This window comes from Podarcis melisellensis (assembly GCF_964234715.1).
Source record: "Podarcis melisellensis genome assembly, chromosome: 1".
Taxonomy (NCBI): Eukaryota; Metazoa; Chordata; class Lepidosauria; order Squamata; family Lacertidae; genus Podarcis; species Podarcis melisellensis.
In genome coordinates, this window is record NC_138528.1 from 14742067 (window position 1) to 14757009 (window position 14943).

Sequence of the window (14943 nt, forward strand, 5' to 3'; positions counted from 1 at the left end):
TATGTTCTTTTTCTCCTTGTGTTTTCTCTCAGCGGCTTCCGATTTGGGGAAAGGAACAGAGAAAAACATCCTGTTATTCTACATTTCTGTTGTTTCCATTAATTAATTAATTGAGTGATTACCTATTTTATTATTATTGATTATAAGATTTTAAAAATAGCAGAACATTTAGTTTTTATTTACCTTCCCTAACCCGGGGGGGGGCAGGGGGGACAGTTCTCCAACTGATCCTTCTCCTTGATTGGAAGAGGTTTTGCATTGTAACTCTGCACTTAAGTTCTGTCCACAAACCCAGGAAGACGGGTTTTCTTGCTGTACTTTAATCTTTAATCTGGAAAGCTGTCTTAACATCTATAATCCATGGAATCTTAAATAGTTTTAGTTTATTAGAAATTTATTCAGCCTGAGAAGTATTTTAAGGATTCCTCCAAATATAGTACATACAAGTTAGATATATTCTGAAATGCAGTAGAACAGTAAAGCATGTTTGTGAAAATGCTCAGACCAGTTTTAGATTATGCAAGTGCTAGTTTACATTATATAGCTTTCTTAATTAAATAACCTTGTTCAAAAAGGCTGAAGATTAATATGTATTAATATGATAAGCATTTAATGAAAAGGTTAGTGTACCCATGTTGGCTTTTTCAGTTGCTTAATGTCACACACCCCCAAGAAATATTTCAGAACAATTCTTTATATAAATAAGCCTCTGAGGCTAATTTTAGGTTTATTGGTGTTCATTATTTCATGGTAAAGGCAAAACAAATTCATTATATTAAAACAAAGAATCATGCAGCAGCTCAAATACATAAGGTGGAATTCAGTGTAACAAAGGTCATTCCATCAGTGCAAACATTTCTGCTTGCCTGACAGAACAATTTCCTCCTTCATCTCTCTACACACTATTCTGGGGCAGTGTTTGAAATTAGCAGGGCATCAGGTGCATTTTGCACCTAAAGATTTTCCATTTGTGAGCACCTCAAAAAGTCTGGGTGCTATTTTTGTGTGTTTGGCTGACGCTCAAGGATTAATGAAATGTATGTGCTTTGAAGCCTTGAAGTATATGTTAAGGATAGATAATATCTTAAGGAGTTTAACAATAAAGAGTAGAATGTTTTGAAAACTCAAGTATGGTACCAGTATTTTTATTGTAAACACCAAATTAAACATCTATTAACAATTTAGGCTACAAATATGATATTAAAGATGTATCACTTTTGTGAATTGCATATTAATCCATGCTTACTAAAATAATAGATAAAAAGTGTCCCCCCCCCAAGCTACTAGGCATTCTGTTTTGGTGCCCACCACCCAGGTCCCAGAAGCCATTTAGCTCCTAGCTTTTCTACTCCAGTTTCTAATACTGTTCTGCGGGTTCTCCTGACCCTCCAGAGTAGATTTGGGGGGAGTTGTGGCGGGAAGCAACATTGAAATAGCAGAATTCCTTGAGCTGGCTTCTACTGATAGTTCAATTTGGTCCCTGTTTTATACCATAAGAAAATGTTAAGTGTTTCAACGCTCAAAAGTTTGTTGCAGGAAAAACAACAAACAGAACTACCCCCTCTTGTCAACTGTGTTAAACAATACAGCCTGATCTTCACATTAAAGCACAATGTTCAATTTACACCTAGTATTTGGGCTTGCTCCCATTAAGATCTAAACATTATTTCCTGGTACAGAGAAGATTTGGGTTTTTGCTTGTGTGATGCAGCCATGGTTCCACTTCCTTAAAAGCCACAACTGCTTTGTATTGATAAGTCCATTGTGTCACACAAAATGGACAGGCACATAGAGGGAAAAATGACTTCAAATCTATTTTTTCCCTATAGAATAAAGAGCAGAATGGTTCTTTCCTCCCCAAAAGAACTCTCATATATTTTGTGAGCAAATAAAGGACACTTAGTAGCTGTTGTTTGCACATTTTAGTCTAGACAGTGAATTTTATTCAAAGTACAGGCAGCAGCTTGGTTGTCAGTTTAAATGATTAATGACACGCATATGTGAAAAATAGTATATTTTTCAAAATACCAAGCAGCAGATTGGATTGAACAGGGAATCATATAAAGGGATGGCTGCCTGTATAGGTTATTTATCACTTCTGCAACAATACATTCCTAATATGAGCAAAAGTCCAAGAGTTCAGTATGGCTAATCATTATTCCATTTTCTCAGTATGAAGATAAATTTAAAAATGCTTTTGTGTTTTCTGGATTGCTTTTCAGTGGCCAGAAAACTGATAATGAACCATGCAGATCACGCCTTAAGTGCCCAATCACAGTGCAAAGGTGTAGTTCTTTCATGAATGAGATACTGATGAAAATTCCTCATGTAATCTAAGCAGTAATGACTGCCTGATCTAGTGCCCAGATTTAGACAGTGGCTGTGGAAGATGTACTGCTACATTTGCTGTTGCTGCTGAAACAGGCATAGGGCATCCATCAATTTCTGTTTTGTTTTAACCTCTTGGGTCCTAAAACCTTATTGTGCATAACCCCTTATCCCAACCCCTTACAGTAACTTCTCTTGTCTTCCTATGTTGGAATTGTGTGTGTTCGAGGAGGGATATAATTCCACGCTCCTCAATTGGTTTATAATCTTAATCTTAATACAAAGGCAATAATCTTAATACAAAGGAGTTACTCCTCATTCAGCTAGATTAATGCCACCTAATAAAGTATATGAGGTGTCTGGGGAAACTCACAAATTTGGGGGTTAGAGTTTGTATAACAGCTAGGTCAGAGGACTGAATTAAGAATATACTACTGACCCACCGCATGCACTAGTGCAAGCTAGTCAATACAGCACGCTCAGTTACAGGCAGCCCCTGTTTACACAGGGGTTATGCATAGGCGGTGAAATCATGTATAATTGAAACCGTAGAAAAAGCCTGCAAGCACCCTATTCCACCCCTTTAGTGATGTTTCATTGACACCTTTATGACGTTTCTAAGTTCAGCATGATGCATGTATACATGTTCGCACACAAATGAACGTATGTAAACGGGCTGCCTGTATAACATGACAATATAACAGGAACAAAAGTTTTAAAAATGTAAAATAGAGAAACATTAAGACATTGAGGCTTAATTCTTGGCCTTTCTGGATGATATGGAGACCCATTTCAATCTGGCTTCAAGTCTGGCTTTGGAAAAGAGACAGCTTTCATGACCTACTCTAGAAACCAGACAGTAGGGAGTGTGCCTTTCTTGGTTTTGTTGGCTGTTAGTGCCTGTCATTGATTATGGCATCCTTCTGCATAGCCTGGCTGGGCTGGAACTTGACAATTTTTTATGGTGCTTCCATTCTTTTCTGGAGAAGCTGTTCCAGAAAGTGGTGCTAGCAAACTTCTACTCATTCCCTTGGCCTGAGGAAATCTCTATGGGATTCTGTTAGGTCTTCCATGTTGTTTAATATCTATAGTGAACTGCTGGAAGAGTTTGAATGAAGATTTGGAATTGGGTTCCGCCATGCAGCCCGACGGAGGTGTTCCTCAGTATTTTGGTCCTCCAGAGGAGTCCATGGGGTCCAACAAGGCAGCCTGGTTGCTTCAGCACCACAGAGAGCTCCGATGGAGCAAATTGCTCCAATGAGGACTAGAGGTCACCTATGATTCTTTGGGCCTCTGCCTCCAGTTTTCGTCTCCTGTGGTTTTTTCTTTTAAATGGGGGGGGGGGTACTCAAGGGCACACAGTACTGACACCTCTCTCTCTCTCTGATTAAAAAGTGTGACAGTTAACTTTTACAACTCATGGTGAGTAGCGGCACCCATTTTTCTAGGGAAAAAAGCACTGCACCCTACTAGTTGAAAAACTTCAGATGCAAAGGTCCCTGCTCTGGTTCTATGGACTCTGTTGATATAGAATCCACACCAGCAGCCTTGAACCTAACATCCTCTGGTTCAGAGGGTCTCTGATCACCACTGTTGGTCTCAAAGACAGAGTTGAGTTCCTAAGTCCAGTGATCCTGATTGGGTGTCCTGGGCTCTAGAATCATGGCATTCTAGTCAGTAGAGTTACAGTGTTATATGGGGCAGGAAGCCAGGGTATAAACATTTGAATGAATAAATTTGGAAGGCTAGGGTAGGATAAAGGAATATAGTTATAAACTTTTAAGTAGCTTTTTATTATGAATTGTAGTATTTGGATTTCAATGCATTTTGTTGTTTTCTATTGGCATGCACAGTTGTGGCTTCTGTGTTTTAGAACTTAGCTCTGCAACCATGAAACCTAGATTTTAAAAAAAGAAAACAGTCGTATACCAGATAAGCAGTTGGTATTAGAAATTTCATAGAATAAGCAGCCCTGCTTATAGTTATATGTCAGCAGTAGTGGAAAGCTAAACTAATCCTACTTTCTACTGCTCTTTAGAACCTGCTAGTGCTTGCTTCACTGATTTCGAGAAAACGTGCAATTGTCAAGGTGCCAAGACTCATTACAGTGTTGTAATGAGTCTCCCACTTAGCTGCCCAGATTTTAAGATAGTGTATGCGTTCTCTCCCAAAATTAACTTCGTTTAGTAGAAGTGATGATACTAGCCTAGGAAATAACATCATTGGGGGAGGGCTGTAGCTAGAGGCAGAGCTACCCTGAGTAGTAGAACATCTGTCTTGCATGCAGAAGGTCCCACATTCAATCCTCAGCATCTCCTGGTAGGCCTGGGGAGAGACTTCCTGTCTGAAATCCCAGAGGGCCACTGCCAGTCAGTGTAGACAATACTGAGCTAGATGGACCAGTAGGTCAGACTCAGTATAAGGCAACTTCCTATGAATGATACATTAGCTGTAGCCAAAGGGTTCCGCCGACCCCACCCACCAAAGTGTCTCTAAAATGCATTTCATTGAAGAGCAGTCTCTTCTCTTTTTGTGACAGGACATCCACAGTTGTTTTTATTGAGCTATGGAATATAGGGAACTTCCACATTTCAGGTCAGATTTATTTGGCCTTCTAACCCAACATAGTCTCTTGCATCACTTGCTTCCTGGTGCCTTTTAAGTAAAGCTGTTAGAGATGAGTGAGACATCCTTTAAGTCCTGGGTTAGTAACTAAGTTTTAAATGGAATCATATTTTGAATAAAGCAAGAGATGGAGAGCCAGCAATGCTGACTTTGCTGTGCAATCCAAGACAAAGGCAAAGAATTATTGAATCCATTCTCTATCAGCATTAGCTGTGACCAGAAAGGCTGACCAAAAGGCTGACCATTCCTTCTGAGACAAAGGCAAAGGAATCCTAGAAAGAAACCAAGGTGCTTAACATAAAACATGTTTCCTTGCATCCAAGGTCTATGCTTAGGGCCAGATTTGAATCCATGGGTCACAACTGGCTTTTCTCTTAACCTTTTGTCTGCTTTGCTCATTTTAGAGGGGTGTATGTGATCACTTTTATTATAATTGAATTAATCTAGAATAACCTCTCTGTGCTTGTGCTCAAGTCTATGGCGTTAAAGAAAATTCTCAAGTACAATTTGCAAACATGGAGCTGGAGCTGGAAAAATCTTGGGCATTTAAAAATTGTATGGTGCCCTAGGATCTAGGAGTTTCCAGTGCTTTGCCAATCTGACACATGCTGAAGAATGGGGACAGGTTCATAATCTCTACGGCTCTTTCAGCCACCTAAACTGTGTATGACAGAGTGATAAAGGTTGCAGATCTGTATTAGGAGTGTGCACCCTAAGCTTGGACAGATGTTTTCTATTGGTCTTGTAGTAAAATCATGTTGCTACTAAATACTCACATATAGGTCATTATGTGCATATCTTTCAAATACTTGTTTAACTTGGCCCCCTTCAAACTGGTGTCTAATTTGTTTCCTTCTAGGGTACTAGCTCTTGTTTTGTGTGGTTACTCTGCATAAACTTCTTATTGACTAGAGGAGCAGTGTGAAATTTCCAACTGGTGGACCTAATTAGGTCCGGCAGGCTTCCCCATTTGGCCCCAAGGGAATTTTGGCTAAGCCATGCCCACCTGCCTTACACCTGAAGTCATATATAACATCAGGAGTGGTGCAGGTAAAGGTGCAGCTGAGCCAGAAGGAGGTGTGCAGGTACCTGCAAAACCTTATGCAAATTGCTGTGTACCAGGCTTCACGAGCTACAATAACCAGGTGGTTTCTTAAGATCTAATGAGCAGCTAATTGTCAGTGCTTCGTGAATTATGCCTTTGCCAGTGTGGTTTGATTTGAAACCGTGCATGCAGAAACAGGCTACTTGTCAATATCAGGTGCTTTACAGCTGGCCCACAAAGGGTGGTGGAAATAACTACCTTACCTGCTGGCCAGATCCAGCCCCCTCCCCAACCGCCTAGAGACATAGGGCTGGATCCAGTTGTGCCTTTCTGTTTGCAGAAGGGACTTTTATCCAACAGGGAAGATGATTTTCATCAATTCCTTCTCACTATAGCAGTCCCCTGTACCCTGAAAATCTATTCCATAGGTTGGGAATCCTTCCAGAACCTGCTGGAAGTGGTTCAGGGGACAGCAGGGGGAAGTGGGAATCGACACACATACACAAATCTCCCCCAATTATTTATTTACAAGAATTCTTCACACCCTTCACCATAAGATCCCAAGGTGGGCTTCACCAATATAATGTTCAGTTATTAAAACAAAGAAAACAATTACAGTTATAAAAATAAGTAATGCCATTCCAACCAGAATGGTGTCTTCTGTTAGTGGACAATTCTACTAAATCAAAGACTCTTTCATGAATGGAAGGTCATAATAATATGCATCCCATAGTAAACAAATACTGCTGTTTTTGGTAAATAATGTGCAGACAGTGGCCATTTTGTGCTGAGGTTCCGTTCCTGACCACCACGTTTGTCAGTGGAGCATGTATAAGCACACCCTGCCCCATTAAGCCTCCTTTTGGGTCCAGAAGCACCCACATCGGTGATCGCCCCTGAAATGGTTGTCGCCTGTACAGTCCCCCCACATCTTCATATAAAAGGCTTCCCGTTTATTTGTTCATAAGTATTTGGTGGCACATGATCCACTGTATACCCTTAGGATGTGCAGGTTTGCATGTGTATATTTCCTAGTAGTCCTTATTTAAATATGAAACTGATTATCAGTAGCATGTTGATCTCCCCCAAATTTACAGTAGGGTGTAATGTAAGATGACGTTCATATTGTGATATACTTTGTTCATCAGAAAATGTATTTCATTTCAGAAGTTATCAATCCATTCAAAATTGTTAAAATGTTATTGACTTCATTTTTTTAAATTTTAAATCCAGGTTGCAGTTGTTAAATTGAAGTGCACGGAACGCATTTATGCAATGAAGATTCTAAATAAATGGGAAATGCTTAAAAGGGCAGAGGTAAGTGCAGTATTTCCAATTCATATATTTCTTTTTTTTTAAAAAAAAAAAATGGCATTAAAGAAAATCACAGAGAACTTCAGCCAGATTAGAAAGAATTACTGCATGAGCATATAGGAGCTTGATTCCTCCCTGCAATCCCCCCCCCCAAAGTGAGCTGCTTTAATGCAATCAAGTCTGACAGTCCCTTCGAGGCATCTGTTGTTCTCAGCAATACTGTGTATTCGTTTACCAGACAGTCTGCCCTAGTTTTTTTTACCATGAATTATATTGGCCAGATTTTTGTTTACTATAAAACCAAGTTAAAGACTACATGGAGGCTTCAGATTTCAGTTGCTATGACATACAGAGCCACATGCTAAATGCATTATTCAAGACAAAGAATGTAAGTTTGTGCAATTTGAAAGTCAAGTCTTCAAGGAGGATAGTTAATTGAGGGAGGATTTTTTTCAGTTCCTTAAAAAAGGTCAGAATGTATTTGTGAAAGGAAAATACTGAAGCAGTGTTGATCCCTTAATAAATGTAATACTTGGTTCAGAAATGTTATAAATTCCTTAATAGACCCTTTACCTACAATATGCTGAATAAAGCATCTTAGCATAGTACGCATCACAGTAGAATCAGTGAAGAATGCATTAGCAAAAAACTAAACAATGATAATTTATAACAAGACATATATGACATTTAGCAAGAACTCTCAGAAGTATAAAGGAAATTTGGTTGCAAAGTTCACATACAAGTCTAGTGCCTAGTTTTCATTGGACAGACATATATATGACTGGATCCTGCATTGCATTGTGGGGATACCATATCCAGTTTCTGGTACAATACAACCTTTATCAATCGTTAGAGTTTCATAGCTCTCCAGTTCTTTAGTTACCACTTTAATTTTCATGTAAGAAGTCCTGGGAAATAGTTTCTATTCTGCACACATAGATATAGTCCTAGCTGCTGCTAGAAATCTGTCACTTCCCTGTTCCATGGCTTGTTCAGATGTTTGAAAGGAAAATGACACCATTACCTTCCCTACCCTGTATGGCTTGGTTTTACTATCTGTTGAACGGTGCTAGCTTCTTTTTCTTACTACTACTACTACTACTGTTGTTGTTGTTGTTATATTGTTATATTTATACCCAGCCACTCTGGGTGGCATATAAATGGTTTTGCTGTGTTCATGTGCCCTCTGAGGGAAATAAATATAGAAATAAAAATTATGAACTAGTTAAGAAGCTATAACAGACCCATTGTATAAATGGGTCAGTTGGGAATGGTTAATGAGTTTTGTGATCAAAGAAATGTTTGACTTTGTAAAACAAAAATGTAACTTTTACACTGCAATTTTTTAATGATTTGGTGGTTTATAAATATTCATAGAATGAGACACTGAGCCTTTTGGACTTGTCTTGAAATGTTGTTTTGATATATTGTAAGTAGTAAGTGGTTCCTTGCTATGAATATTGGTGTGTTGCAGAATTGGTGTAAACATGTGTTTGCACCTGTGTTTTCTGCAAAGATGTCAAATATTTAAAAGAACTCCTCTTTCCCATTTTAGACTGCTTGTTTCCGAGAAGAAAGAGATGTTTTGGTGAATGGAGACTGTCAGTGGATTACTACATTGCACTATGCCTTTCAGGATGAAAACTATTTGGTATGTGAAAACTGCAATTCTTTAAAGGAATGGGGCATTGACTCCTAGTTTCAGGATGAAAACTATTTGGTATGTGAAAATTGCAATTCTTTAAAGGAATGGGGCATTGACTCCTAGTTTCTCAGTTGGGTATCTTTTTTGAATCTAGAGCATTATCTGCCTGCCTGCTTGTGTCTTTATTGTGGAAGAAAAACAGATTCCCTACATCATTCATATACACTTTATTTTGCTCTTTTGATATGTTGATTTGTCATTAAACGTAATGAGCTAGAGTGAATTGAATTAGATTGTTCATTAAATGCTTTTATTCTCTAGTTATTTACCTTGGCTCAGTTGCATTATGTGTTATTTTATACACAAGATCCCAAGGCTTCTGCTCAAATCCAGGGTGGCACGATTGATTTGAGGGCCAACTGTGGCTTTTAGAGTGTTAAGTTACAGCTCTGAAATATTTCTGAGAAAAAACACAGAAAAACTCCAACTTTAGAGTGCAGTCCTATGCATGCTTCTCCATGAGCCAGTCTCACTTACTTAAAAGGGATTTATTCTTAATAAGTATGCCTAGGTTTGCAGTGCCATTGCATATGTTTGGAGGGCTTGGGCTCAGCAGGGGGCAGCTGAACTGTCCAAGGGCTATTGCAGAGAAATTGCACCAAACATTTACCTTGCTTGTGTCTTTGAAGAGAGTTATTGAGGAACAGACATGCACAGACAAGGGAACTTCATCCATACAAAATGGATGCAGTTCTCAGGAACCTTGGTCAAAGTTACTGTACCCAAATGATTGAGTAGCCAGATTTCCTTTTATTTTTTTGTACTTTTTTACAGTTATGTTTTCCAAATCAAATTAACCCTTCTCACCTTTGCGCAGTTTCTGCACTTAATTTTATTTTGTGTATCTTTCAATTTGAAGTATTGTTTTTTGAAAATCTTTCTTCGCTGAAAATCTTTCTTCGCTGATCATCCTGTGGTTTGGAAGACAGGAAAGCACAGAGAAAATAATGTGTTGTTTTTTTTGAAAAAAAAGTTTAAATAAAATCATTTAAATTCCAGAAAGCATTTTTGTCAGTATTGAACAAGAGTCCCAGAATTCTTACATGACAAGCAGTCAGTATCTTTGACTGTTGGCTGACCCATATTCTCAAGCTGTTCTCTCTTGAGTTAACTGCCTGTCAAGAACTGATGATACCAAACTTCTGACCCAGCAGATTTTCTCCAAGGCATCATTTTACAAGTCTTAAGGACAACTCTATAACCCTAGCTCTTGGAATCTATTTTCATAGCAAAATATTGCCACTCAATTTTCTGTGTAAATACTCTAAAATATTCCTAAAAGCTATTCAGTTACCTACAGTGAGTTAATAAATAGAACTTTCACTGGATGCAATTAAGTCAGGCACCTTCATTATAACTCAACTATTTGATCAATTTATTCAGCTACATTTGCACCCCACCTTTCATCTGCCGCACTCAAGGTAGTGTAGGTTTCTAGAACTGACCAGACTTAGAGCTGCTTAGCTTAATGTCATCTTCCTTCAGTTCTTGAGCTGGGACCATGCCACTCACACACACACATTCCCATATTTCACAGAAGCTTGCAGAAGAGAAATGTTTGATGGCTTGTGGCCACATTAGCAACTGGCTGTATGAAAGCTTGAAATAGCTTAACTTTCCATCTTTCCTGTAACTGCATTACTTAATAATTTAAAAGCACATTTTAAATACATTTCAATATTTCTTTGTTTTATTTCCATGGCTCCGATTTGCTTTAACTTTTAATTCTGAATTTTAAATTGTTGCAACCCTCCCTAGGACCTGCTGTTGAATAATAAATTGGATGGTAATAATTTAAAGACATCAGCCTCTTTGACTCCTCTTTTTGCAGACACATCTTTTGTGCTATGGTTGTGCAGTTGCTGAATGTGATCAGTTGGATCGCATTCTGCATTGATTTTCACCCATGTTGTTTATTTTGTTTTTGCATTTTTTTCAGTACTTAGTAATGGACTACTATGTGGGTGGTGATTTACTGACCTTACTTAGCAAGTTTGAAGACAAGCTGCCTGAAGATATGGCCAGGTTCTACATTGGGGAAATGGTGCTTGCTATACATTCCATTCATCAGCTACATTATGTGCACAGGTAAGGATTCTGTCTTGTTGGTTGTGAATAAATAAATAACATTGTGGAGGAAACCCTTACAACTTATGGGTAAGCAATTTTCTTAAAACAGAAAACCCCCACCTCCAACCAAAGCCAATACATTGTGCCAATACATTGTGGCTACACCAAGTCTGCTGATAAATATTTCCTATTTTGAGTGGTACAGTTTTGGCTTCATAAGCATTGACATGTTCACCTGAAGATTAGAAATAAATATAAGATTGATGTAGTAAAAACGGGAATAGCTATGATATCCCTCCTGTGGGATGCTTTTTATTTCCTTCCTGTCTTCACAGTGATAGAAGAGTTAGCAACTCTTCCAGACATATGTAGCAATGGTTCCACCACCAGTTCTGTTGTCGATCATGTCCTTTTTGTCCCATGTTTTCACCTTTCCAAAACATAGCTTTTATATTTAAAGAGTCCAAATGTAATTCACCAACTTACTTTAAAAAAATACACACCTTCAAATTTTAAAATGCTGCAAGTCTTTCTCCAGGGGAGAGGATTTTGTGATACGTTATAGATGTTGGCCAATCTGTACTTTGTGCAGCTGCCACGACTCAGCAAAACGGATGTTCTGATCCTGAGAATTAGATTAGGTATGCCTGACGAGAACACGTTATATGCACTTCCAGATTGCAACTGTTTATATGCATTTCATTCACTTCTAAATAATATTTCTTTCCCCAATTATTAATAAGCAGAAAAATAAGCATATAATTAAGGCGAGCCTCACACTGAAGGATGACATTATGTGGAAGTGTCTGCAGTGTGCGCTTGGCACAAGTAATCACAACTGTAAAATTACACATATAAGAAAATGACCCCATTTAGTAAGGGGTGAACACCCAGAATGTTAAATTGTACATGATACGAAGGAAGCTTGAATATGTGAAACAGAGGGGGATAGCTAGAGTGCTCTTGAGCTTTGATGGCTTTATTCTTACAACAGCAAATAATAGCATTTGGAACACAATCAATGCAGAAAAAGAAAGAAAGAAAAATTAACAGCATGGCATCAGAAATGTCAAGTTGTCTCATCTAGAAACCTCTTAATGTGTATCAGTACATGATTAGTGAGCAAGGAGGCTCAAACTACAGATCAGCTAATATTTTTTATTAATAGAAACACCCACAGATTCTGAGGCCATGTGGCCATTTAAAAAATAATAATTTGGGGTTACAGATGAAGAGTTGGAAGTTACCAAACTAATTTGGGGCATATATATAAAGATTATTCACTCCTCTGTATTTTGATGTCACAGCTTAAGCCTAACAATATTTACTGATAAGTAAACTCCATGTTTGTATGCTTAATTACAGTTTAAGAATATCAGAACAACTAATAGGGATTAATTACAATCTGGGGCAATTGCACAATTGTCTATTCTTCTGTCGTACTTGTTGGGATATGGAATTTCTTTTGGGAAGTGGCTCAGTGTACATTGGTACATCAAAAATCAAGTCTGCCATTTGGTAGTTGCCCCCATTCTGAATTCTTTTATGAGACAGATTTCAAGATGGCAGTGTGTTTGAGGTGATTGCAAAAAAACCCCACCACTGGTGGGGATGTGAGAGATATAGGAAGTACACGGATCACACAAAAGGTATTAAAGCATCCTGTTTTCCACAGTGGTCATCCAGATGCTTATGAGCACCCTGAATTCCAGGGCTCATGTTGTTGTTGTTGTTTAGTTGTTTCGTCGTGTCCGACTCTTCGTGACCCCCTGGACAGGAGCACGCCAGGCACTTCTGTCTTCCACTGCCTCCCGCAGTTTGGTCAGACTCATGTTTGTAGCTTCGAAGACGCTATCCAACCATCTCGTCCTCTGTCGTCCCCTTCTCCTTGTGCCCTCCATCTTTCCCAACATCAGGGTCTTTTCCAGGGAGTATTCTCTTCTCATGAGGTGGCCAAAGTATTGGAGAGCCTCAGCTTCACGATCTGTCCTTCCAGTGAGCACTCAGGGCTGATTTCCTTAAGAATGGATCGGTTTGATCTTCTTGCAGTCCATGGGACTCTCAAGAGTCTCCTCCAGCACCAGAATTCAAAAGCATCAATTCTTTGGCGATCAGCCTTCTTTATGGTCCAGCTCTCACTTCCATACATCACTACTGGGAAAACCATGGCTTTTACTATACGGACCTTTGTTGGCATGGCTCATGTTGGGATGATTTAAAACACAGTTTAGTATACCATGAGGGCAACTTCCCACAGCAGGACATGAGGGCAACTATCTCTCTTGCATGGCTGTTTCCCAGCAACTTGTACGCAGAGGCATGCTGACTCTGATCCTGGTAACATAACAGTCATCATGACTGATCGCCATTGATAGACTTATCCGCCATGAATTTGTCTAACCCTTTTTAAAGTCACTTCTGGTCGTTGTGTTAGCATCTCTTTGTGATGTGTGTGCCATGATTTTGTCATTAAAGTATTTTTTATCTTGCAAAACATAACATGGCTTTTAATGACCTTTCTAAATTACTGCTACCTCAGGAAATCACTTGAGGACTTTGCCTAGGATTGAGCTAGCTAGAAAATTGGCATTTAAGCCAAGTTTTCTAAGTAAACAAATGTAAAATGCCATGGGGGAGGGAACTCTGTAATGTGATGTATAACATAGCTGTCTAAGAACATTGTTAGCTGCTTGATTGTATTTAATTTTACTAAAAAGAAACTTGTTTTTGTGTGGTGGTTGTGAGGAAAGGCGGTGCCTGCATGTTCAAGACAAGCTTAAAAAAACAGAAGAATTCGTTTTTGACACTCTCCAATAGTTAATCACCTTCCTTCCTGTGGGAAGGAAATGGAAGGCAAAGGACACATTGTACATTTTTATTGTTGAACTGCTGTTAGCAATGCATGTTCCAGAAAAATCTTTGGTAAACAGAAGGCGAAACACTTGATCAGTGTTGCCTCGATATGATGCGAAAGTGGAAAGTGACACTACCCCCCCCCCCATTAATTGCGTTATCTCTTTAATTTGGAAGAAAAGTAAAGTAGTTTCATATTGGAAACTTATATAGTCATTTCTGCTCTGACCTTCCACCTCAGAAAACTATGAAAAACAATTATCTTACGCATGCAATTATGAAGTATGGGAAGCATACACCTGGTTTCTTAATCCAAATACAGAAAAGGCAATTTCTTTAATGTTGAGGATGTCTCAAAAGTAATCAGTAGTCTACATATTTGCATATTTAGTTAAATGTCATTAACATATTTCCATGAAATTGGCGAGTTGGGTATATTTCAAACCAATGTGGGTTGTTGCATACCAATTTTTAAATGCCCAGTACCATCATAAAATTGTAGTGAGGTATATATAATTTTCATTTATAGCCAGGTAAACAGAATGCTTTACTGGAGAAAATATATGGTTTATTTCTAAATTAGATTACTAACTGCTCAGTGAAGTTAGTGCTTTGACCTAATGTGTGTACTGTATGAAAATAATAATTTCTTTTCAAATCAGGGATATAAAACCTGACAATGTTTTATTGGATGTGAACGGCCATATACGCCTGGCAGACTTTGGATCGTGTTTGAAGATGAGTGAAGATGGCACTGTACGTATCAATAAAATGTTACGATTACTTATTTCAAATGAAACTTTGTGCATTTTTGTGGCTTAATTGCTCCATGTTAATCTGTACATTTTTTGGAAGAAGCAGTATGTAAAAACCGAAAACAAAACTAGAGATTTCGGGGTGGTGGTTTGGGGAGAACCTCATGCACTAAGCTGGCCAAAATAGAAATTTTAGAACATCATGCTTCCAGGATATTTTTTGTAAGGGGTTCACTCAAAATTAAGAT

The 14943-nt window shown here is 38.5% G+C and overlaps 1 protein-coding gene across 6 annotated transcripts in view; it reads left to right on the plus strand.

Moving 5' to 3' along the window:
• Window positions 1-14943, plus strand: part of CDC42BPB (CDC42 binding protein kinase beta) — a 99590-nt gene that overhangs the window by 34239 nt on the left and 50408 nt on the right. For all 6 annotated transcript variants that reach the window (XM_081908605.1, XM_081908606.1, XM_081908608.1 and 3 more), the window contains exons 3-6: window positions 7232-7315; window positions 8868-8963; window positions 10957-11105; window positions 14603-14696. In XM_081908605.1, coding sequence (XP_081764731.1) covers window positions 7232-7315; window positions 8868-8963; window positions 10957-11105; window positions 14603-14696 — 423 coding nt within the window. The remainder of the gene's footprint in view (window positions 1-7231; window positions 7316-8867; window positions 8964-10956; window positions 11106-14602; window positions 14697-14943) is intronic.